This window comes from Acinonyx jubatus, chromosome B1 (genome assembly GCF_027475565.1).
Source record: "Acinonyx jubatus isolate Ajub_Pintada_27869175 chromosome B1, VMU_Ajub_asm_v1.0, whole genome shotgun sequence".
Taxonomy (NCBI): domain Eukaryota; kingdom Metazoa; phylum Chordata; class Mammalia; order Carnivora; family Felidae; genus Acinonyx; species Acinonyx jubatus.
Window position 1 is genome coordinate 83,737,644 of NC_069382.1, and position 24,885 is coordinate 83,762,528.

Here is a 24,885-nt window from a genome sequence, read left to right on the forward strand (position 1 = left end):
CTTGGAAGACCCAGTGGAAGGAAGACTTGCTGCCCAAGACACAATTTCCATTCCTTTTGACATAAATGTGCATATTTTTTTTAAATGTTTATTTATTTGAGAGGAGAGAGAGACTGTGAGCTGGGGAGGGCCAGAGAGAGAGGGAGACAGAGGATCTGAAGTAGGCTCAGTGCTGACAGCAGAGAGCCTGATGTGGGGTTTGAACCCATGAAGCATAAAATCATGACCAGAGTTCAAATTGGACACTTCACCGACTGAGCCACCCAGGCGCCCTAAATGTGCATCTTTTTTTTTTTTTTCAACGTTTATTTTTGGGACAGAGAGAGACAGAGCATGAACGGGGGAGGGGCAGAGAGAGAGGGAGACACAGAATCAGAAACAGGCTCCAGGCTCTGAGCCATCAGCCCAGAGCCTGACGCGGGGCTCGAACCCACGGACCGCGAGATCGTGACCTGGCTGAAGTCGGATGCTTAACCGACTGCACCACCCAGGCGCCCCTGTGCATCTTTTTAAGGAATCCCCTGTGTTGGATAGTGACTTTGTCACAGGAGGGTGGGAGAGACACTGGTCTTTGTCTCAAGGATTCGAAGAATGAATCTCGAGGACCACAGAGAGTGAGCAAAGCAATGGAGTTAATTGAGGGGAAAGTATAAAGCTCTCTCAAGAGTGAGAGGGGTCCTGACTGGGTAGCCACAGAGGATTTCTGTCCCTGAATTTTTATTGGCACTTTATCAGAAAGTTTGTAAGACTCCACTCATGACATCTAGCCTAGCAGATCTGGAATACATTTATCCACCCACACCCTCGACCCGAAATCCCCACTTCTTCAGCCTCCAGATTACAGCTCCTGCCTGCCTCCCTGACACTCCCTTATCTCTCCCTGCCTAATGTTAACCCATTCCCTACTCAACTTCACATCTTGTGGCCAAACAAGGATTGGCTATAGGTCTCACTCCCAGTCACCCCATAGGGTGGGAAGATAGCTACGTTGTACTTGACTGAGGCAAGCCTCCCACTTCCCCCGGGAATGGACAAAGGGGATGCCCCAGCAAGTTTCCGACCGCTGCTCTTTTTGTGGGTTGAGAGTATGGCTGAACCGAAGGGGAGACCAGGTTTGTGTTCTGACAGGTGATAAATGGAAAAGAGAATAAGAATAAGAAGGAGAATAAGTAACTGGCGATGCTGGGAAAAGAGACTGTCATTCTTAGTCCTCAAAAATGTCTGAGAGTAAGAGAATGATACTACAGTGGTTTCTCTCAGATGTAAAGCTACATCATGGCTGATGACGGGAGAAGCCCTAAGAGCTGTTCTCCCCTGAAAATTAGATTGAAGCCGATTTCGATGTCTGGCTTGAAAACTCTGCCAGGGTAATCTGGAGAAAAACTGTGACACAGGACCACTGAACCCCTGCCCCAACAGTAACAGAGTGGCACTATCATTCGGGTTGTGATTTATGAGCCATGCTTGTTTTTCTACTGCTTTTCTAGTACCCTATGTGGTACCTACACAGCTTCCTAGTGTTAGTGACAAGACAATGTCTTGTCCTTGTTCACTCCTTCCAGGGATGGTGAGGCTTCCGCCACCTATCTGATGCTTTTGTGTGCGTTAGTACAAGATGCACTCCTTGCTCTCAACAGAACCAAGCCGGCAGCAGAATGCAGGTGGTACAAGGGCTGATTTCAGCCCTCACCTAGGCAAGGCCCCTTTGGTGGGATTACAGCCTTTCAATTCAGGAGGCAATCCTAGAAACTGAAAGCTTTTTTTTTTTTTTTTTTGGTTTTATTTTATTTTTATTTTTTTGTTTTGTTTTTGTTTTTGTTTACCTAACCAGGCCCATCTTGGTACATTCAGGGGTAGGAAATAAGTTTTTATAAATATTGTTAACTTCTAGAATATAATTACCAGGGCACATAATGGAATCCCCCTCGCTGGTGGCAGAGAATGTGGTGTCTTTTAAATGGGTATTTTGGGGGTGCCTGGGTGGTTCAGTCGGTGAAGCATCTGACTTCAGCTCAGGTCATGATCTCGTGGTTCGTGGGTTCTAGCCCCATCTTGGGCTCTGTGCTGATGGCTCGGAGCCTGGAGCCTGCTTCAGATTCTGTGTCTGTCCCTCGCCCACTCACACATTGTCTGTCTGTCTCTCTCTCTCTCAAAAGTAAACATTAAAAAAAATTAAAAAAAATAAATGGGTATTTTGGGATGGTTTGAGCAAAGAGAATAAATTAGGCAATCTATACCTTTTTCTAAGTCCAACCTTTGATTCCATGCAGTGTTATTATTATGAAGTGGTTCTCAAAGTGTCATCCCTTGGACCAGAGGCATAAGTATCATCTGGGACTTGTGAGTAATGCAGATTTTGGAGTCCCAACCTTACCCTGCTGAATCAGAAACTGAGTATGGGCCCAGAAATCTGCCTAACAAGGTGTCTAGGTGATTCTTGTTTAAGAAGAACGGCTGTCCTAGATGATCCATAAAAGTTCCTTTCAGTACTGTCATTTACCCGAATTGTGCTGAACAGATGGCACTCACCCTGGGCACAGATGACTTATTTCTAAATCACTTGAAACAGAAAATAGGACCAAGACAACTGGCATTTTATCAAGTTATTATCTTTCAGACTGTTTTCACCTTCAGGATCCTATATTTATACAAGACTAGAAAAATCTGTCTCCACTAATAAGTTTATTCTGCTGTACTAATAACAGTCGTGAGACCACCATTTAGACTGAAGTTAACTCTAAAAGCCCTGAGGGCTATAATGCTGGTAATACCCCCATAGGATACTCTTCTCATCCCTGTTATTATTCCTATAAGTATTTAGCAATTATTTAGCCTGGCAATTCTCTACTTCCCTGTGCTCTGAATGTGCCACTACTTTTATTTATTTATTCTTAAAGTTTTTAAATGTTTTTTATTTATTTTTGAGACAGAGCATGAGCAGGGGAGGGGCAGAGAGAGAGGGAGACACAGAATCTGAAGCAGGCTCCAGGCTCTGAGCTGTCAGCACAGAGCCCGACGCGGGGCTCGAACCCACGAGAGTGAGATCATGACTTGAGCTGAAGTCGGATGCTTAACCGGCTGAGCCATCCAGGCGCCCCTGTGCCAATACTTTTAGAAAACAAATCACAAAAGGGAGGTGTGAAGGTCTTTGAAAACGCTAGTGCATTCTTTACTGGATTTCCTGGAGTGATACTTATTGTTGGCTTGAATGGTAGCAGGTAGTGACTATAGTGGTTAGTTGTGAACATAGCCCAGTTGTACTATAGGCTTGTGTTTCAATCAACACCTTTCATCTGTAAAACACCCTGGAGCACACAGTGGGGAATATGATATGGAGATATGTAAGGCATCATCTTTTTCTTTCAGGGACTTCTAACATGGTAAAGGGAGTAAAATACGTACGTAACAGATAAGTGATGCAGACTGAGTGTCCTGAGAGAGAACCCAAGGGCTACAAGCTTTCAAAGAGCATAGAAACTTCTTTATACGTGGGTGATCAATGAAGCTTCATGAAGTGACATTTCAGCTGAGTCTTGAATACTTTTGAAAGGTAGGCGTATGCGTGTGTGTGTGTGTGGTGTAGTCCGTGTTTGTGCATGAAGAAGGTGGAGTCAAGAGCCAGCAATTGACTACTTGTAGCTCCAGTACCTAGTTCAGTGACTGGCACAATAACTATCATGTGTTCTGATTCATAGACAAACCATTGCCTGATTATCAGGGTTTTGGATTTTCCTTTCTTTGGAAAAAAAGACAAAAAGAAATAACTAAAATATAAAAATCAGAAGACATATGCTGATTTCAAAAGCATTCAGATGTGAGAGCAAAATGCTTTTTTGAATCTTGAGAACATGGTATTTGGTGAGTTTGAGTGCAGCAGAACTTTTGAGTACTAAATTGGAGGCATATCAATAGCTGGGATAGATACAATAGCTGCAAGGTAGATGGAACCAGATTGTGTAAGGTGCTGGATTCCAGGACTTTTCATTTTTAACACAGAGTTGCTGAAGGATTTTTGAGCAGGGAGTCTGCCATAGAAAAAATAATAGAGTTAGTGAGAAAGTGAATATTGCTCTGATGAATAACAACAGAAAACCAAAATGTATTGAGCATTACATAATGACAAGAAATATGCTAACTGGTTTTGAATGTTATTTAATTCAGCAACCTTGGACAGATATTATTCATCCCATCTTTCTGTTGAGGAACACTAGCTCAGAGAGGATTAAAAACTTTCCTTGGATACTGCTAGTGGATTGTGACATCGTTTGCTTTCCAACAAAAAGCTGACAGGTGTGAAACTGGAGACCAAGTAAGAGGACTATGAGCTATTGAATTTGGAGATATCTTGCGCTGGATAGCTTCTTCCCACATGTCAGTCTACTCTACAGGAGGCAGTTCTTTAGATCTAAAACAATGCACAGAACTTCCTTGCCTTCTGGCTTCCAGTAGAGGTTAGCTAATGGGAGGAACTGGCAAGGGACCAAAGGGATGAAGGAGAATGAAGTTGAGGTGTCTCTTCCAGCTGCCATTCCTGGGACCTGGCTGGGTCACTGCTCAACTGAAGGTCACAACTCCTGGCCATCATCACATGAGAAAACACAGCTTACAATGGCATCGTTACGCTGATATGTGTTCAAATGTTTCTTCTTTCAAGGAGCCAGAAACTAGCCCATCCAGTGGTATAGTGCTGGTTCGAAGTAAAACGCTTATAACCAGACACTGACAATAAGAAGATTGCTCAGTGTGGAGAACCCAATAGCAAACCACAGTTCATGGAGCCCAAAGAGTCTCACCCTACTGATTTTCTCCTAGTGTTTCCCAGCCTTGGTTTGTAAAGGGCTGAGAAACTGATATCTTGAACTTGGCAAAGGTTAGCAAACCTCCCTTGCAGTGCTCATTGTATATATAACTTTTTTTTTTTTTTTACAATAGTTGACTCCTTCATCCTTTCTTTGGGGGGGGGGGTACCAAAATATAAAAGATAAAGGGATAAAGCTGAAAGTCTGGCGTTGGCCATTTCCCACACAAAAATCTAAGCCCCCTAAGTTATTTGGGCATTTGATGGCTTTCATTTAAAGCTAAAGATACATATTTTATTTAGGAACTTATATTTATAAACTTCTTATCTATGTACAAGCTTTGTAGCAGAACTACTTCCAGCTGTGTATCCTGTAGCTCAAATTCACAACGGCTCCTTTCTTTCAAGGTAAAAGATACCAATAGCATATTAGATACTATTATCTTTATTACCTTAAAAAAATTGGGATGTTGTGAGGATTTACCCAGCTAATACATGCAAACTGCTTAGCCTAGGGTCTGGCGCAAAAGCCACTGCTACAGGAAAATAAATTAACAGTTACTGAGCACCCACCACTGTGCCACGCAGTGCAGAGCTTTCCCATAGTTGATGGCATTTAACTACCCTTAGTCCTAGCAAGGGGTTCGGGATGCTAAGTGCTGAGCCGAAGGACAGGCGTGCTGAGGTCCTCACCGACACAGGGAGGGCAAGGGGGCGCGGGAGCGCGCGTCCAGAGGCGCAGGCGCGGCGGCGCGCTCTCATCCTCCGCTGCGGGGGGCGCTGCTTGTTGCCTCCACTCGCCGCGCCGCGGTCGCTCGCGTCAGGCCGGCTCCATGAGGACGAAGCACGTGAACGTGCTGATCGCGCTGGCCGCCTTCGTGCTTTTCAGCTTCTCCTGCTTCTGCATCTCCAGGATGACTCAAACCAGTAAGCTGAGGGTGGCTTCTCTGCCCCCTTTGCCGCCCCTCCGACTTCGGGGCTCCGGGATTGCCGGGGCGGCCGGGTGGAAGAGAAGGGGGCGACGTGAGAGCCTGACACTGTCACCCACTCTCCTATAAGGTGTTTTACAATTGTAGCCTTACCCCCGACCCCAGGCTCCTGTCCGACCGGCGGTTAAGCTATAACGGACGCCCCTAGTTTACCCCGGCGGCCGCGACCCCCGCCAGGCGCGCGAGCTAACCGATTGGCCTGCGGGGACCTCCCGACGCCCTCCTGCCTGCGCACTCGGTTTCCCTCCCAAGGTTCAACGGCCCAGGGTGTTCCCTGATTCCCTGCCGCCACCAGCGTCTTCCTCTTTCCCATCGTTTCCAGAAACGGGTGAATGTCCGACTTCAGAACCCTTTCCACTTTCGTGTTCCACCGTTAGATTATGGAGCCACCTTTGAAGGCTCCCGAGAGTATTTTTTTGCGAAGCCGAAAAGGGGTGAGATGATGGAGAGAGACGACTTAGAGCACTGGTATAGCAGCCAAACATTCTCAAGTGGGCCATGTGTCTTGCGTTGCAACTTTGAAACACCAAGATTTTAATTCATTTTGTTTATGGAGTTCTCAATTTGAAATTTGCCCAGTGAAATTTGAACTTTAGATAAACAATGAGTAAGTTTTTAGTATGAACATTGCACAGGGGTTGAGGTGGGAGGTAGGACTCCTGGGTGGCGTAGTCAGTCAGTTGAGCATCCGTCTGACCCTTGATTTTGGCTCAGGTCGTGATCCCAGGGTTGTGGGATCAAGCCTTCCCACCCCCACCTGCTTGGCGCCGAGCTTGGAACCTGCTTAGGATTCTCTCTCCCTCTGCCCCTCTCTCCCACTCGCTCGCTCTCTTTTTAAAAATAAGTTTTAAAAATTATTAAATTAATTAAATTAATTAATTAGTTAAATTAATTATTAAAATTATTATAATTTAAAAATTAAGTTTTAAAAACTTAATTTAAAAATAAGTTTTAACTAGATTTCCTGTATTTTATCTTCCAGCTCTTCTTATCCAATGTCTAGTGTAACATTTTAGCGTCCATATAATTGGATTTTGAATTTAAGCTCAAGAATCCTGTAAACATATTAAGTCTTCCACGATTGCTCTTAGGTTGTTTCAGATTAAATTTTCATTCATTTTTTTAATGTTTGTTTGTTTGTTTATTTAGAGAGCACACAAGCAGGAGGAGGGGCAGGGAGAGAGAGAGGGAGAGAGAGAATCCCAAGCAGGCTCCATGCTGTCAGCACAGAGCCTGACCTGGGGCTCAAACTTACACACTGTGAGATCATGACCTGAGCCAGAATCAAGAGTGGGAGGCCTACTGGACTGAGCCACCCAGGCACACCGAATTTTCATTCTTACTAAACACACTTATGACTCAGGTTCACACAAAGTAACCTTGGTGGTAGTGTCAAGGATCAAGTGTGGAAGTGGTTTATTCCTCTAATTAATACTTAATTTTGTCATGTACACACAATATCGACATTCTATTCCGTTTGTTTCAGAGATTAGACGTGTATTAATTGATCTGATTTATGCTACTAATATTTGATCATTTTGTACACTTTCTCTCTGTTTCATTTTCTATAAGGAACGTTATCCAAATGTGTTTTTATGTATTTTAGGACAATAAACAATTTGCACTTTTATAACAAAAATAAATAAATCATAACTCATAATGAGAAAGCAAAACATAAACTCCTTTTTCTAGCAATTTTGGAAGGCAATTCACTTTAGTAACCTCAGAAGGCATTTTAATACAGTTAATATTATTAAAATGAAACTGTGGACTTCAGACAACTGGAGAAGTGGAAGTGCCATGTACTGGAATGGTGAAGGCCGGGACAAGGGCAGATCGGGGTGAAATGAGTATTTCCATGGCACCTATTAGACATCCCAATGAAAGTATTAATAGGAGATTGGCTATGTCATTCTGGGTCAGGACTGGGGACAAAAACTGGAGAGCTGTCAGCATACAGTATTTAAAGCTACGAGATTGGATGAGATCATATAGGGAGTTGACATAGATAAGGAAAGATTCCAAAGACTGAGCCCTGGGGAATACTAACATTTCAAAGTCAAGGAAAAACTAGGAAACTGAGAGAGCCAAGAAAATATTTCAAGGAGGAGAGTTTCACAGTATCAGAAATGCTCATGAAGTTCTTCAGTACAGGAAGAAACACCCATCCACTTGTAATCCTTAAAGTCCTCATTCCTGTATTATTGGTGAATGCCACAGCCACTTCCTCTGCAGGCTACAGTCTGAGAAGGCACTTCCCGGTCAAGTACAGAAGACCAGTTAGGTTAGTGTTTTGCCAGTGCCTGTCCCAGACTTCCAGTATCCCGTCTTCTCTGGCAGGTGGTAGGCTATCCCTGCATTTAAGCCCAAGTAGGGCACATAAGCCCATGTAGGGCAGATAACCAATTCCAGATCCTCTCCTGAGTGTGTTTCTGGGTAATGCAGCATTTAGTGCCACTGCCCATGGAAAAGCTACCTCCCTGGAAAAGCCAGCACTGGCCTGCCACTCCCATTGGCAACAGTGGGGCTGCAGTTGGCCTGCTGCTGCCTGAACATCTGACACTCCAGCAGGAGCTAGCAGTTCGGTGGAGGAACCACCAGAAGCAGGAGGACTCCACCTTTTTGCAGCCTCCAGTCTGGCACAACTGCCTCCCCTTGGCAAAATGTGATGAGAGCATGGCTGGTAAGGAAGTCTGGGACAAGTAGCAGACTTCTGGTTTTAATCAAACCAAAGAGGATCTAGAAGGGGCACATGAAGACTGGATGTCAGCACACAGAGTCTAGGAACAAGCCAAACTAAATAGCACATAGTGAAGGGACGTACATAAGTTGATAAAAACTGTACTCTAAAAAGCAAAGGAACAATAAACAGATAGCTCAGGAGAGTAGTGACATTAGTGACATGGGATGGGACAGGGATCCACTCTTGGAAGCAAAGGCACTGGGTGGTGTTCAAGTTAGTAGCTTGGGTGATAGGTTACCTGGGTTCATTTCACATTATGCTACAGAGCTTACCTATGTATTCCACATTTTTCTTTTGTATGTATAAAGTTATTAAAAATCAAAAGAATTTGTACAGTGTAAATATGAAAGCAAGAACACTGAAATGATAGGAAGCATATGGTACTCAGTTCACTTGAGAATATAGAAACAATCAGAATGCATTTTTAAGACACTTTAAAATAAATGCCAGTACTCTTACAGACATATGTAATTGATTTACTTTAAGTTTATTTATTTTGAGAGAGACAGAGACAGTGTGAGCAGGGAAGGGGCAGAAAGAGAGGGAGGGAGAGAGAATCCCAAGCAGCTCCGTGCTGCCAGCACAGAGCCAGACGCAGAGCTTGAACTCACGAAACTGTGAGACCATGACCTGAGCCGAAACCAAGAGCTGGATGCTCAACCAACTGAGCCACCCAGGCACCCCTGTAATTGACTTTTAAAAAATATCCATTTAATTCGAGAGAGAGAGAAAGAGAGTACAGCAGGGGAGGGTCATAGAGAGGAGAGAGGATCCCAAGCTAATAGCACAGAGCCCGATGTGGGACTAGATCCCACGAACCATGAGGTCATGACCTGAGCCGAAATCAAGAGTCAGACCCTTAACCAACTGAATCATCCAGGCGCCACCCCATACCCCTTGTAACTGATGTTTAAAAGCAGTTCAACTTGTGAGGGTTATAAATATGAGTGACTTTTGTTTTTCCAATAATTGCCCATGTGTGTTCCGTCAAACACCCTATTCTGTTGGCACAGAGATTCATAGTGATATTTAAGACGTATTCTGTATCTCTTTTGTTTATTTTTGGTTATTCAAACAGTCTCATTCCTGTTACTAGAGACCCTATCCCATTCTTTTTAGAACTTTAGCCTCATAGTCAATTAAGGGCTTTCTTTTCCTTTTCCTATGGGACAGACCAGTCTTGGGGTTCTAGGAAAACTCAGTGGCAAGAGAAGAAAATGATGTGTTCTGAGACACTTGTCCTGGGATTGGTGTAAAACTTCCCCAAATCTTAGTGGCTTAAAAACAATAATTTTGTTTAATTCTTGGTTTACAAAGAAATTTAAATCAGAAATTTAGGATGGGCTCTGCTGAGCGATTTGTGATCTGCAGTGGTATCACCTGGGGTCCTTGGGGCTGGAGAATCTCCTAAGAGGCTTTCTCACTCTGGCATTTCTCTTGTCTCCCCACATGGTGGCTTATCCTCCATGGCCTCTCCACTTGGCATGGGCTGCTCATAGCATTGTGGTCTCAGCAGAGTTTTACTTTTTATAAGGCAACTACCCTTCAAAAGGCAGGAAGTGTTAGTTTCCAAGCCAGTTAGGAAACTGCCCCCCAAATTAGTACTGCCTTACTTCTGCCGTAGTCTGCTGGTCTGTTTAAAACCATCACGGGTTCGCCCAGAATCGAGGGAACAGAGAAACTGAATACCTCTTGACGGGTGACTGCAGAAGAGCATTTGCTGTGGGAGATACTGTTGTAGCCATCTTTGGAAAATATCTGCTCCACCTTCCTCCACCCTTGCTCTGTATCCCTGTGGTATTGGGGTGGGAAGGGGTGCAGGGACAGAGGTTTCCTTGCGTGATGGCAGCCTGATGGTTTCAGTCTCTCTGGAGAGTGCTTATGTGTGGCAGAAATCCAGTGCTGACTCTTACGCAGTAGTTTGTGACTACTTCTGAGATCTGCTGGGGTCTCCTCACTTCCCATTCCCTGGTGTGGGGTATCCATCTGCCTGAGGGCCCCCTTCCTCGTGCTGCCCTTGCCACAGCCTCTTGTTGCTAGGACTTTCTTGCCTAGCAGGTGGCCCTCTTTAGGACCTGCAGTATGCACTTGAGCCATAGCTGACTCATGCATCTTTGCCATTTCTAGCTGCATGCAGGGTACTTCACAGACGTTTTCTCTTAGCTTAGCAATTTCTCTCCCACTCTCCTGCCCCTTTTCATCTGTCAGCATGATACATTTTGTTAGTTTGGCAGTTCAGCAATTTTCAGGGTAGAAATGCTCTCCAGCCATTGACTTGGTGGAAAGAGGGCTCATTCTGGAGCACCCAAACTTTATAAATGAATTTCTTGGGGTCTCACTTTCTACCGTTGGTAGAGGGAAAGCAGCCTCCATCCCATCCAAGCGGGATAAGTACATAGTATATACTGTTGTAACTGTATGTGTTGTAGTATGTACATAAATACCAAAGTGTATGACCTTGTGAGAATATGCGTACAAAATGCCATGGAGCAGAAGTGATGAGGAGAGCAGTCCCAGCTGTAGCTCTACATCAGCAGAGTCCAGGATGCAAATGGGGTCCATTCAAGACAATAATTGGAGGGGCGCCTGGGTGGCTTGGTCGGTTAAGCGTCCGACTTCTGCTCAGGTCATGATCTCACGGTCCGTGAGTTTGAGCCCCGTGTTGGGCTCTGTGCTGACAGCTCAGAGCCTGAAGCCTGTTTCAGATTCTGTGTTTCCCTCTCTCTCTGCCCCTCCCCTGTTCATGCTCTCTCTCTGTCTCAAAAATGAATAAACGTTAAAAAAAAATTAAAAAAAAAAAGACAATAATTGGAATGTCTTCTGGAATTTATATCTAGAACAACAATGCATGACAACAATCACAAGATAGGAGAGGGGTCAGTGGAGTTAAATGGTACAAACTAGCAGCACTGTTACAAACTAGCAGCACTGTTGAAAAGTGAGAATGTAAGAATTTGTATGAGACTGCAGTAAGTCAAGGACTCAGGTTGAAATCTAGTCTGACTACTAAACTAATAGCAAAATAATGCATAACAATATCACTCATTATAGTAAATGCTCCAAAGAGGAAATTATAGTATTTTCTGACTGGATATAAAAACAAAACCAAACTTAATGTTGTTTACAAGGGATACATTTGAACTTCAAAGACCTGGAAATGTTGGAAGAGGGATGGAAAAATTTATATATCAGCAACCTGAACCAAAAGAAGGTTGGTATAGCTATATTGTTATCAGCAAAGTAGGCTCTAAGGGCAAGTGTAACATAAATGTTGAATAAACATGGAGGACTTCATTAGCAATTAAGGAAATGCAAATTAAAAACACAAGATACCCTTTCATACCTTTCAGATTTTTAAATTTAGGAAATCAGACATTTGGTGAGGATATGGAAGTGCAGGAATTTACACACACTCCCCTTGGGAGTGGGGTGTATACATTCAATCACTTTCATTCTGTGACGTGCATTTCCTCTGTCCTAGCAATTTTTCTGCTAGTCAGGGCTGACACTGGTGCGCAGCTTTACTCAGTGGTTTATGGCCAAGTCCTCTTCTTGCTGATCAGTACCCAGGCCATACATGTTGTTCAGTGTTTAAAATAACGTCCCTACCACCAGATATATCCAAGGGAAATTCTTGAACACATATGTGGTGTATCCTTGGTTGCATTTTTTGTAAGTGTTCAGCAAGGGTAGAAGAGGTAAATATGTTGTTGTATGTTCAAAACAATGGAGCATTTAACGTAGTAAAAATGAATGAACTAGAGCTTGACTTACCAGTATGGATTGATTTCTTTTTTTTCTTTTTTAATTTTTTTTTTTTAATGTTTATTTATTCTTGAGACAGAGAGAGACAGAGCATGAACAGGGGAGGGTCAGAGAGAGAGGGAGACACAGAATCTGAAACAGGCTCCAGGCTCTGAGCTGTCAGCACAGAGCCTGACGTGGGGCTCGAACTCACGGACCGTGAGATCATGACCTGAGCCAAAGTCGGACGCTCAACCGACTGAGCCACCCAGGCGCCCCTGGATTGATTTCAAAAACATAAATTAAGCAAAAGGAACAAGTATAGAAGAATACATATAAGTATTATTTTTTGACTAATGCCTAAAAACAAATGTGAATCAGCTTGCAAAAGTGGTAAAACTTAAAAGCAATGGATGATTAATACAAAATTCAAAATTCTGCTGATCTGGGAGTGGGGAGGAAGGGGAACATGATCTTGGAAGGAAACAGACGGAATATTTTTAAGTCTAAGGTAGTGACTTCATGGATGTTCATTCTTGTCTCAGACTGTTTTACATACTCTTTGCAATGTCTGAAATAGTTCATCATAAAAATCTCATGCACAGAGGGACCACTCAGAGAGAGTTCAAAGCGCATGGTTCGTAGTGTAATTTGATTATTGCAGTCTATGTGGACTGGAATAATCCAAAATGTATTGTACCTTTTTAACTTCATCTCCTACCAGCTGCCTCAGATAGTCTTTCTTTGGAACCATGTTTGGTACAAATAAATGAATAATAAATTTGAAGTGGTCTGCCAATACTTTCACTTCATGCCGTTCGTTCTCCTTTCTTTCTACCCCGAGTGAATTACTTGCTTTCCCTTCAGAACGTCCTGCCATTATATACTTATGCATTTATGTTGTTATTTTCTTAGTTTGAAATGGCCTTCCCTGCCCTTTGCTGTGTTGCAAAATTCTATACATTCTTCAAATTCTCAATTATTTCCTCTGCTCTGAGACCTTTTTCCCTCCCTCCCCCACTCCTCAGTCTTCCTTACTAGTTAAGCATTTCTGCCTCCCTTTGCCTCTGTATTTGAGCATAACTCTGTTTTCACAATTACATTAACTGGTTGTTTAAATATACGCTCCTTCCCCCATGTCTTGTCAGGTAATTTAGAGCAGGAACCTGACTTATCCATGTTTGTATACCTTTCACATAGCTCCGTGAATGACACATGGTAAGTATTACATGGCAGAAAGAATGCAGACCCTGGGATGCTTCTCATTGCTGGAGGTATTTAGTGAATGAAACAGAGTGGGAAAGTCAGGTCATGGCCATATGGATAGGACCTTGTATACTAAGGCAAGCAGTTTGGACTTTATTCAGTAAACATTCAGAGAACCATTTAAAGTCTTTGGGAAGTATTTCCAGAAGATTAAGTGTGGATTGGCGGTGAGAGACTAATTAAGAGGCAGTTATAATAGCGCAGCTAGAAGCAATAATGATCTACACTATGGTAAAGCCAATGATGAGAAAGATAAAACAATTAAAGGGACTGATAACAGTGCTTCTCAAATTTGAACGTGCATACCAGTCACCTGTGAATCTTATTAAAGTTCAGATTCTGACTCAGTCTGGGGTGCAGTTTGAAATACTGCATTTCCCTTTTTTTTTCAAGTTTATTTTTTATTTATTTTGAGAAAGAAAGGGAGAGAGAAAGAGAACATGAGCAGGGGAGGGGCAGAGAGAGGAGAGAGAGAGAATCTCAAGCAAGCTTTGCACTAACAGCCTGCTTGAACTCACAAAACTGCGAGATCATGACCTGAGCCAAAACCAAGATTCAGATGCTTAACTGACTGAGCCACCCAGGTGCCCCATGAGATACTGCATTTGTAATAACCTCACAGCAGGTGCCATAGACCTGCTGTCCAGTATGGTGACCCCTAACTAGGTGGCTGTTGAGCACTTGGAATATGGTTAGTGCAACTGAGGCACTGAATTTTAAATTTTGTTTTATTTTAACTAATTTAAATGTAAGGATTGAAGCAGTGCAAAATATTTCTCCACTAAGCAAAGTTTTATTGTTTTGGTAAGACTGCAGGTCAGTTACCATTAAAATTTAGCATGCAAATGAAGATGTACTACAAGTATAAAATATACACAGGATTTAGTCTACTTAGTACAAACAGAATGTAAACTATTCCATTAATTATTTTTTATGGTAATTATATGTTTCAGGTATATTGAATTACATTAAATATATTCTTTACAATTACCTTGCTTCTTCTTACTTTTTTAAATGTGGCTACAGAAAATTTAAAATTACAAAAGAGTCTTACGTTTTATTTCTACTGGGGGGCTGTGCCTCAGACTCTTGCAAAAGTCAGTGGTACTTAGGACCTCACCTGGCTCCTTTCTGATGGGTGGAAGTCACATTGGCCCATTGCACACATGGATTGGTGTCTGTTTTTATAATTTCACCACGATTGACTCAAAACATCGTATTATTATTAATTTCAAACCTTTGCAACATAGTTTTATAACATTTCATCCTCACAAAATACCTGAATGAATACACAAATAATATAAATATTTTTCTTGTTGAATTATCAAGTAAAAATATATAAGAAGCAGATGTAAGACTAGGGAATATCTCTTTTACCTTTTTTGCATGGATGTTTCTGCAAATACTGTTTCCTCTAGAGAAAACTCTTTCTTTTCATGTTTACCAAATTGATCCCTCAGGGACTGACTTACATTGGGGAAGCTTAGACATGTTGCATCACCCATGATGTATCAATTTCAAACACATGATCCAATTTGCAAAGAGCATATCACTCCAGGAGCCCCAGGAATAGTGTTATACTGGTTAAACTATGTCTACTTCTAAAGTTTGTAAAAATCTTCAAGCAGTATCTACCTTATGAATATTCAAGATTTATCTGGGATAGCTGCAGTCCTTTTGATTAAAGCACAATTCAGTTTAAAAATCACTCAAATAAATAAACATTTAAAAAATTAAAAAAGGGGCACCTGGGTGGCTCAGTCAGTTGAGCGTCCGACTTCGGCTCAAGTCATGATCTCTCCGTCTGTGAGTTTGAGCCCCGCCTCGGGCTCTGTGCTGACAGCTCAGAGCCTGGAGCCTGCTTCAGATTCTGTGTCTCCCTTTCTCTCTCTGCCCCTCCCCCACTCATGCTCTGTCTCTGTCTCTCTCTCTCTCTTTCTCTCTCTGTCAAAAATAAACAAACATTAAAAAAATTTTTTTTTAAATCACTCAGTTACTATGTTGGCAAGTCCATGCATTAATTTGTTCATTCATTTCAGCATATATTTGTGAGGGGCTATATGCCTATTACTGTTTCGGACATTGGGAATTTAGTACCAAAACCCCCCAAATTCTTGCTATTCTCAAGCTTGCATTCTAAAGAGCTCTGGAGAGACACATAAAAACAGTAAATACAAAAAACAAAACAAACAAACAAACAAAAAACCCCAACAGCATATACATAATAGAAAGTCTGGTAGTGATGAGAAATTTGGGGATGGGGAAGGGTAAGAGGAGTGAGAAAGGGGTACTGTTTCATACAGGGTGGCAGGGTAGGCTTCTCAGAGGAGGTAACATTTTAACAGAAAACTGAATGAAATTGGAAAACTCTAGCCATATCAATATCTGGGGGACAAACATTGCCTGCTCAGAAAATTGCAAAAGTCAAAGCCCCAAGGTAGGAGGGTGATTCCTGTGAGGAACAGCCACCAGTGTGGCTGGAGCTGAGCTCCCTCTGAGTGGGGCAGAACAGGTAGGAGATGAAGCCAGGGAGGGTCAGAGGACTGATCCTGTCATGGTGAGGGCTTTGCTGATTTTACTAAGTGTGAGGAGAAATCTCTGGAGGATTTTGAGCAGGGGAGTGGCATTATCCAGTTTTGACACTGGCTGGACAGTGTGTGCCCTTGGTTCATACGAGGCAGATGAATGAAAAAAGTATTACATGTTTCTACCCAAAAATACCACCATCACTTTTACAGTTTCATATTTTACCCTAATTAAAAAAAACCCATCTGAAATTTATTTTCCAAACTGTGAATTTACCTTTTTTCTATCCAAACTGTTAGCCATTTCCTATGCTTTTCCTAATTGAAATACAAAATCCTATATTCTTGTCTCTAATAGTTTTTTCTTTATGTATTTTGGTATTTGACTACTTAAAAAATAACTATGTTGTTTTCATCATAGATTATACCTTTTTCAGCATAAAGGGAATCACTTTAACTTAATGCCTTTTCCCCTGCATTATTCTATCTGATTTTTATATGACAGAAAAAAAAGTAGGTTAAAGTCTAGAACCCTGTAAAACAAAACATTAGAGGTGATTATCGTGTGTGTGTGTGTGTGTGTGTGTGTTTCAACCTATGAATTGCTTATCTAATTAAATGTTTAAATATTTTAACAAAGCAGCCAAGATTGAAAGCTGCTCTGTTCCCTTCTTTTCTTCTTGTCTTTTTTCAAAAGTTTTATTTATTTAAGTAATCTCTACTCTCCACATGAAGCAGGAACTCATGACCCCAAGATGGTACTCTTCTGACTGAGCCAGTTGGGGCCCCTGTTCCCTTATTTTCTCTGGGCCATATTCTAGTTGCTTTGTATCCATTAGAATGCAAGTTCCAATGTGTTAACAGGTATCCAAAACAGCAGTGGTTTAACATTTAAATAATAGGCTGGTAGGGAGACTCTTCTCCCTAACTTCATTCAAGGCTTTGGGTTCCTTCCAACTCATTGCTCTTCATTATTCATTAGGCAGAATTGGCTCCTGAGTCCTGTGTTACTGTAGCAACTTCATGGAGACGGAATGAAGGAAAGAGAGAGAAAGAGGGAAGAGGAGATGAGACAGACAGGCAGACACACACACACACACACACACACACACACACACACACACGCCCATTATAGACTCCCAACTTCTTTGGGCTATCTCTTATCTCCCTGACTATGGCAAACACCACGGATTGCTCATCCATGTGCAAACTCAGCCTCTTTTTCACTTACAGAGCTGTGATATTGTTTGGGCCTGCAATGCATCACCTAAAATTACTTAACTTCCAAGACTGCAGCTAATTCAATAGGGAGCTGCATGTGCTCAGAGTTAAGACCTCTCCTCCCAGTCTCAATGCCTCTGTCATCAGGGTCAAAAGAGAGTCCCAGGGACCCTAATGGTCAGAGTAAGACACCCACCCCTCGCCCTCACACCTCCATCAATAAAGCTCAAGAAAGAACAGCGGTGTTCCTGGAGCCCCTGACAAGATAGATACACATCTGTCTGTCTTCCCAACGCTCACAATGTTGTCCCCACATTTTACGTTGAGACCATCAAGGTTGATATCATTAAGCCCTTTATCCCAGCCCCTGACTCCCACGTTAATCCTCTTCTGGACTCTAATCCACACATGGTTCTACGCATTGTGCCCCCCGCCTTTCCATAGAGCTCACGGCCATTATGAGCATTGTCTATGTCTTCATCCCTTAAAGTTTCTTTTGCCCTCTTTCTTTCACTGAAATTAGCTCTTGCCTGAGGACACTGCTTCTGAGACACTGAGGACACTTGCCTGAGGACACTGTTCTCAAAGAGTGGTGTTTTCTCTCCCACACCATTTGTACTCAAGGTAGGGTAGATGCCTGTCTTCCCTCTCATTGTTGCTTCCAAATCTTTCTCTCACCTTTCTTCCCAAGATGCCTCATTATTTACCCTGACGATATCAAGTGATACCCCACTTTCTCTCCTTCTGCAATCATCTTTAAACTCTCGGGTCACTCTCCCTCATTAGCAATAATTGCCATGTTTCCATAATCTCCATTTCATGCAACCAAATCTGTGACCACCACCTCCCAAATTTCCAGGCCGTTGTCTTTAGTACCCCAACTACTGTAATCTTTTGACACACCGAGACCTACAATCTGTTGATTCATCTACCTTTTCACATGCCTCCCCCTCACTGTGTTCTTCCTCATCAGGTTTCGATTCCGTGGACAATCATTATAACAGCTCCCTAGTGTACACCCTCAAGTCCCTTGGTTCTTTGTCAGTTATATCCACTTGGCTAAATCACACCCTGGTGAAATCCTGTCCTCCTTTTACTCTGCATCTGCCTCCTGATGACTGAATGTGGCTGGAGTGAAATAAACAGCCACAGTGACGGTCTCACTTCGAATTCATGACCCCCTGAACTCCGGCAGGCCCCGGAGGCTGCATCAGAACCATGCTACATTTCCCTGTCCTGTCTGCCCTCCTGCTCTCCCAGGAAACTATTCCATACTTCTTTCTCTTCAGGCCCCAGTACCTTCTCCTCCCCTCACTCTCAGCTGATGACCGTACTTCCTATTTCACTGACAACTAGAAGCAATGGGAAGAGAGCTTCCAGAAGTTCCATAGTCAATGGAAATCCCACCATCGTTGGGGTAGCTAAGGGCCAGGCATCCTGAGTTCTGTCCCATTATGGCTGCAACTATCTGTGTTTCTGGCTGAAGCCCACCTTCCCCTCGCATACCGGATGCCATTCCCTCTTGTCTACTTTCACACGTATCTCCAGTTTTCTCCCTTTTCCCGGATCACATCCATCTGTATACGAACATTGTGTTTCTTTCCCATCCTATGAAGGAAAATGAAGAACTCTCTCTCTCTCTCTCTCTCTCTCTCTCTCGCTTCCACTCCCACCCTAGTTACTGCCCATCATCCTACCCCCTCTCATGGCAAAACTCCTCGAAAGAGTTGTCTAGATGCCCTGTCTCTAAGCCCTCTCCTCCTGCTTTCTCCTGAACCCATCCAGCTTAGGCTTTCACTTCACTGCTGCACAGCCACTGGCGACTGCACACTGCTGAGTCACCGTCCACCCCGTCCTCATCCCCCTCGTCCTGTTCAGCAGCAGTTGACAGTTGATGCCTTTCGTCTTCTTGAAACACTTTCCTCTCTTGGTTTCCAGGATTTCACACACATGCGAGTTTCCTCTTGCCTCACCAGCTAATCCGTCTTAGCTTTGTTACTATCTTCTCTCATTTATTCACCCTGTAACTTGGGGTGCCCCAGGATTTAGCCCTTGGACCTCATCTCTTCTCTACTCATCCTCATTCCCCTAGTGATCTCCTGAATCTAAACAGGGCTCTCTAAATGTATATGTCCAGGTCAGGCCAGTCCTCCTGCCAGACTCACGTGTGGAGCTACCTACTGAGATGTGTGAGAAGCACCTCAAATCTCATACATCTCCAGCCAGACTCCTAGAATTCGCACCAAAGCTTGCTCCCTTCACCTTCTCCATCATAGTAAATGGCTGTTCCCTTCTTCTAGTTGCTCAGAATATCATTGCCTCTTTTTTCATGTCCTACATTCAATGTCAGCAAATTCTATTTTCTTTCCCTTCAAAATATGTCCAAAATTAAACCATTCCTCACCGCTTATCCTAACAATATTTTCTAAGCCACAGACATCTCTCCCCTGATCTCCCTTCTTCAGTCTCAGTTTCTCTAATTCTGTTTTTCACACAGCAGATAGAAGGAACCTGTCCTGATGTAATTCAGATTATTTGAGTCTGTGCTTATGGACTTCTGTTGGGTCTCCACTTTGCTTCAAGTAAAAGCTAAAGTCCTTACAATGGTGGCTTTGTGATTTTATCACCTGCTACTCTTCCTGTCATTCATTTTGCTTCAACCACACTGGGCTGCATGCTATTTCTGGAAGTAATGGGTGCACTCCTGCCTCGGGGCTTTTGCACATGCTCTTCTCGCTGCACCAGAGTTACTTGCAGCATTCCTTCCTTTACTTTGTTCCTGTCTGTGCTCACATGTTACCTCCTTAGAAAAGCCTTCTCTGATCACCCTGTTGACAGTTAAAACCTCCCCAACCCAGCCGTCATCAACACTCTGTATCCTTTTTCCCTGCTTTATATTTTTCTTGTACTTACCATCTTTCTAATAAAATGTATAATTCACTTATTCTTTTTTTTCCTTCCAGTAGGATGTAAGTTCCAAGGGGACCAGGAGTTCTGTCTGTTCTGTGCATTGTCATACCCACAGGACATGTAACATTATTTAGTTTAATAAATATTTGTTGAACATGTGAATGAATTGAGTGGCCAGGCGACTGTTCTGGCTAGTGAGCTGTAGAAGCCCCTGACAAGAGCAGTCCTGCCCAAAGAAAAACTCAGGCTTTCCTTGGAATCGTAAATGAATTCTGAACACTTCGGCACCGTGTTGCAGGAAGAAACAGCAAGTTGCTTCTATTCTTCACACCCCACTGTCTACTGAAACCAAATGGTTTGTGATCTCTCAGCTATAGCCCCATCTTTCCATCTGTAGAGAATATGCAAAATTCCTAGTATTGCACTGTGAGGGCAGTGACAACCCACACAAATTGCCAACCAGTAAACTGACCGGTCCCAGACATCTGCCTATTCACTGGGTCAGCTGGATCAATTCGGGGGCCCAAATTAGGAGGCCTTCACAAGGCTGCTGAGAAAAAATTAGTTCAGAGCAGCAAGTCCTCCATCTAATCGTGACTGAGTGATTGATATGTGCAGATGAAATTGTGGCTTGGATCTAACAGTGCCTTTTCACCCTTGTCATTTGTCTTTCACTCTTGTCTGGCCTTGGAGGTGGATGGAGGGAAGACACCATATATCTTGTGCCACCAGCCAGTCACTAGTGAAGACTGCAGGTGTAGAGCCTTGAGTTCTGCTGGTTGTATCATAAAAGGCCAGGGACTTGTGCATGGGTGGGGTACAACACATTGCCGAGGACTGCCAGAACTCCTCATAATTACACAATTCTCTGCGATGATTAGCCAGCCAGTTGGGTCTTTCCCTAAACCTCCACAGCCCTGTTTCAGCGAGCCCAACCATCCATAAAACCCAAATCAACTTGTTTGTTTGTGTTATTCTATTGATGGGTGTCCCTGTTAGCAGGATAATCCATATAACATGAAACTGTTGCATTTGAGAGATTCAGTGACAGGTAACTGGAGACGGAGAGGTGTTGTGACAGACCCTAGAGATGGAGCTGGCTGCCAATTGAGCACAGGAGCGATGGGGCTCCCTCCAACCCAAAGGGGAGAAACAAAACATCCTGTTAGGGAGCAGCGAAGCAGCAGGTTCACTTCCCTCTGTTGTATCTTGGGGTGGATGGTCCATTGAGCCTTGGCAGGGAAGTATTAGATTATTACAGTTTACTAGTTGCTTCCTATCTTCAGTTAGGTAGAATTCAGGCAAGACACAAGTTTTGTTCCAAGCTGTCATATCTGAAAGGTAAATGGAACCAGCAAGATGGATATACAGTGCTGTCAAGAGGGGCCACTTTTGCCCATGGCCGGGGATCCAAGACTTCTGGGAACCAGACACTTAGGCACCCTGCTGGATTTCAAAGACTGAACCCTCTGCCCTAGGCTAAGGCTGATGTGCGCCAAGGCAGGGATAAAGGAAACATGCAGGAGATAAGACTGGGGCAGTATTTTTATCACTACATTTTCTTACTCCATTTTGTAAGTGAATCTTACTTTTGCTCTCACTATAATGCCAGCCCTAATCTCTCCCTTGAACTTCAAAGCCTAATCTCTCCCTTGAACTTCAAATGTGTGCCACATATTTGGAAACCTCATAAGCATCACAATTGCTCTTTTCCTGTTTCCCCAGTTCAGACTGAAGAAATCTAGTGGTCATGTCTGAAGCCTAGCAGGGATTCTAGTCTCCCTCTTTCAGTCAGTGCAAAGTCTTTCCAATGAAAGTTCTCAGATATTTCTCATCTTAACCCCTACTTCCTAGTCCTTTCTGCTATGGCTTATTCTTTGGTCATCTCTCACATGAAACTGCTATCACTATAGTTTCCTAAATGGTGGTTTCTCTGGCCTCAGTTTTGCCTTCCTGAAACAATATATGGCTACGAGAATGATCTTTCTGAAAAAATTTTTTTTAATGTTTTTTATTTACTTTTGAGAAAGAGCAAGACAGAGCACAAGCAGGGGAGGGGCAGAGAGAGAAGGAGACACAGAATCCAAAGCAGGCTCCAGGCTCCGAGCCATCAGTACAGAGCCTGATGCAGGGCTTGAACCCAGGAACTGTGAGATCACGACCTGAGCGGGTCAGACACTTAGCCAGCTGAGCCACCCAGGCACCCCCAGAATGATCTTTCTAAAACACACGTTGCACATGATAGTCTACAGCCGTGTTTCTCAACTGAAGTGGTAGCCTGTAGTGATGTTCCAAGGTATGTAAAGTCATCGGAAAAAAAGGTTGGGAGGAGGGCAGAACGTGACTCCATCCATTATCTTTATATTAAAACAAATACATTTTAACTAGATTTATTGTGGTGACCATTTCACAATATAGGCAAATATTAAATCATTTTGAAAAATTTTTGTATAAAGTTTCTTTTGAGAGAGAGCGCGTGCGTGCGTGAGAACAGGGGAGGGGCAAAGAGAGAGAGAATCCCAATCAGGCTCCATAATGTCATTGCAGAACTGGACAAGGAGGTTTGAACTCACGAACTGCGAGATCATGACCTGGGCCGGAATTGAGAGTCTGACGTGTAACTGATTGAGCTACCCAGGCACCCCTGAAAATTACTTAACCGAAAAACAAAACAAAACAAATATATACCGTAGAATGGGCTGCAAAACTGCACACATTTTAAAAGAACTTCACAGACATTTCATGACTGTGGTGGGCTATTTCAGGTTACGCCTCCACCCACATCCCTTTTATTCAAATTTACTGCCATTAGAGGGTTTTTAGAAGAAATGTTTGACAAACACTGGTGTATAGGGAAAACTTCAAGGTCTTTATCATGGCTTATCAAAACGATCAGCAGAACCAGATTCCTGTTTTCACCTCTGAATTTTCCCACTATTATCTTTGAGATACTGAATAGCTTCTAGGGGTATAGAGACCATGTTTTGAATGCTTCCTTGCATTTTGCACACAGTGTTCCAAATAGAACATTTCCCTTGCTTCCCTTGACTGCCTAACTCACACTCCTTCCAGAGTCTCCTCAGGCAGCACATCCTCCAGAATGCCTCTCTGTCTTCTCCCCCTGCCCCCCGCCACCCCCCCCCCCCAGCTTTCTGGGCTCTGTCCTCTATGCATACCATTATCACTACAAGTTAGGGGCTGAAACCTTATTCTGCTGTGCTCATATTTTCCTTCATGGGGACATCTTTCATTTCGTTCTAGAAAGACCATTTTAAAGTGACCACTTGGGCCTTCTCTCAGAAGCTCATTACCTCTCTCAGAAGACAGACAGATTCATCTGAATGGGGAAATTGGTCAGACTCGACTTCTATAGACCACACTGACAGGGGGGCAGAATGGCTTCCTTAAAAAGGCAACTTGGGCCATCTCTGGACTCTTTCTCTTATAACATCTCTTATGTACTCTATGAAAGAAGGGCCAGTTCTCCCTGCTTTTTCCCCCGAAGTAGTGAGCACATGTGACAAGTCACCCCCTTTGTGGGTGTGGCCCCACTGTTGTCCAGCAGCTCTTTTGATAATGGGGTGGGGGTAAGTTAACTTGGATAGGGAAATAGGACATCCCAGCACACACTGCAATGTACCCATTGTCAGGCAGCCCCAAATAAAACTGACAGCCAGTGTTTGGGGCTGGTGTTATCTATGTGTACCCAATAAGTTAAAACCCTAATAAGGAGAAGGAAATTTGTAACATCCGAAATCTCACAATGATTTAAATTATCAATTAATTTAGTTGTACCAATTAGCCTATAAACTTCCTGAAGGCAAGAACTACCATATCTTTTTTTATTGCTGTATGTCCCTTGACACACAGTAGGTGGCACATAAAAGGGATGTGTTTAATTATCTTATCTATTAACTTTTTTTCTGATTATAGAAGCAATGCAGCATGATAGAACAAAAGAATTTTATAAAAATAGGAAACAAAAAGTGATTCAACAAACTAAAGATTATATATTAACAGCATGTAAACTTGTATACTTTTTCTTTTTTACTATCTGTACATTTTTTTTGAAAAAAGGAAATGATTTTATGTACAGTTTTGTTTTTAAAAAACAGTTGTTTTGGGGCACCTGGGTGGTTCCGTCGGTTAAGCGTCTGACTCTTGATTTCAGCTCAGGTCATGATCTCATGGTTCGTGAATTCAAGTCCCACATCAGGCTCTGCGCTGACAGCAAGGAGCCTGCTTGGGATTCTCTGTCTCCGTCTCTCTGCCCTCGTCTGTTCATGCTCTCTCACTCTTTCAAAATAAATAAATAAACATTAAAGAAAATAAAATAACAAAAATCAGTTGTTTGTGCAACATTAAATATAATGTTCTTATATAAGATGATTTTCATAGCTGCATAGTATTGCATTGATAAATGAATAAAAAGTAGCCCATTGATAAGTAATATTTCTCACACATTTATCAAAGCATTTTTTTCATGTGCTTTCCCACATGGTTTACGTGCGTTATTGCATTTCTTCTTCCCAACTCTGGGGCAAGAATTTTTTTTTTAAGTTTATTTATTTATTTTGAGAGAGAATGTATGTGTGAATGGGGGAGGAGGAGAGAGACAGAGGGAGAGAGAGAGAGAATCCCAAGCAGGCCCTGCACTGTCAGCACAGAGCCCAACTCAGGGCTCGATCC

General features: G+C 42.9%; 1 protein-coding gene across 8 annotated transcripts in view; it reads left to right on the forward strand.

Annotated features, from left to right (window-relative positions):
- The window catches only part of MGAT4D (MGAT4 family member D), a 72,501-nt gene that overhangs the window by 7,562 nt on the left and 40,054 nt on the right, over positions 1 to 24,885 (forward strand). Inside the window, exon 1 of one of the 8 annotated variants that reach the window (XM_053216935.1) lies at positions 5,242 to 5,725. The exons of 1 other annotated variant lie outside the window; for it this stretch is intronic. In XM_053216935.1, coding sequence (XP_053072910.1) covers positions 5,632 to 5,725 — 94 coding nt within the window. In that variant the 5' untranslated portion in view covers positions 5,242 to 5,631. Of the gene's footprint in view, positions 1 to 5,241; positions 5,726 to 24,885 lie in introns of those variants that run through there. 6 more of the 8 variants (XM_053216934.1, XM_053216937.1, XM_053216933.1 and 3 more) reach the window with 6 other exon arrangements.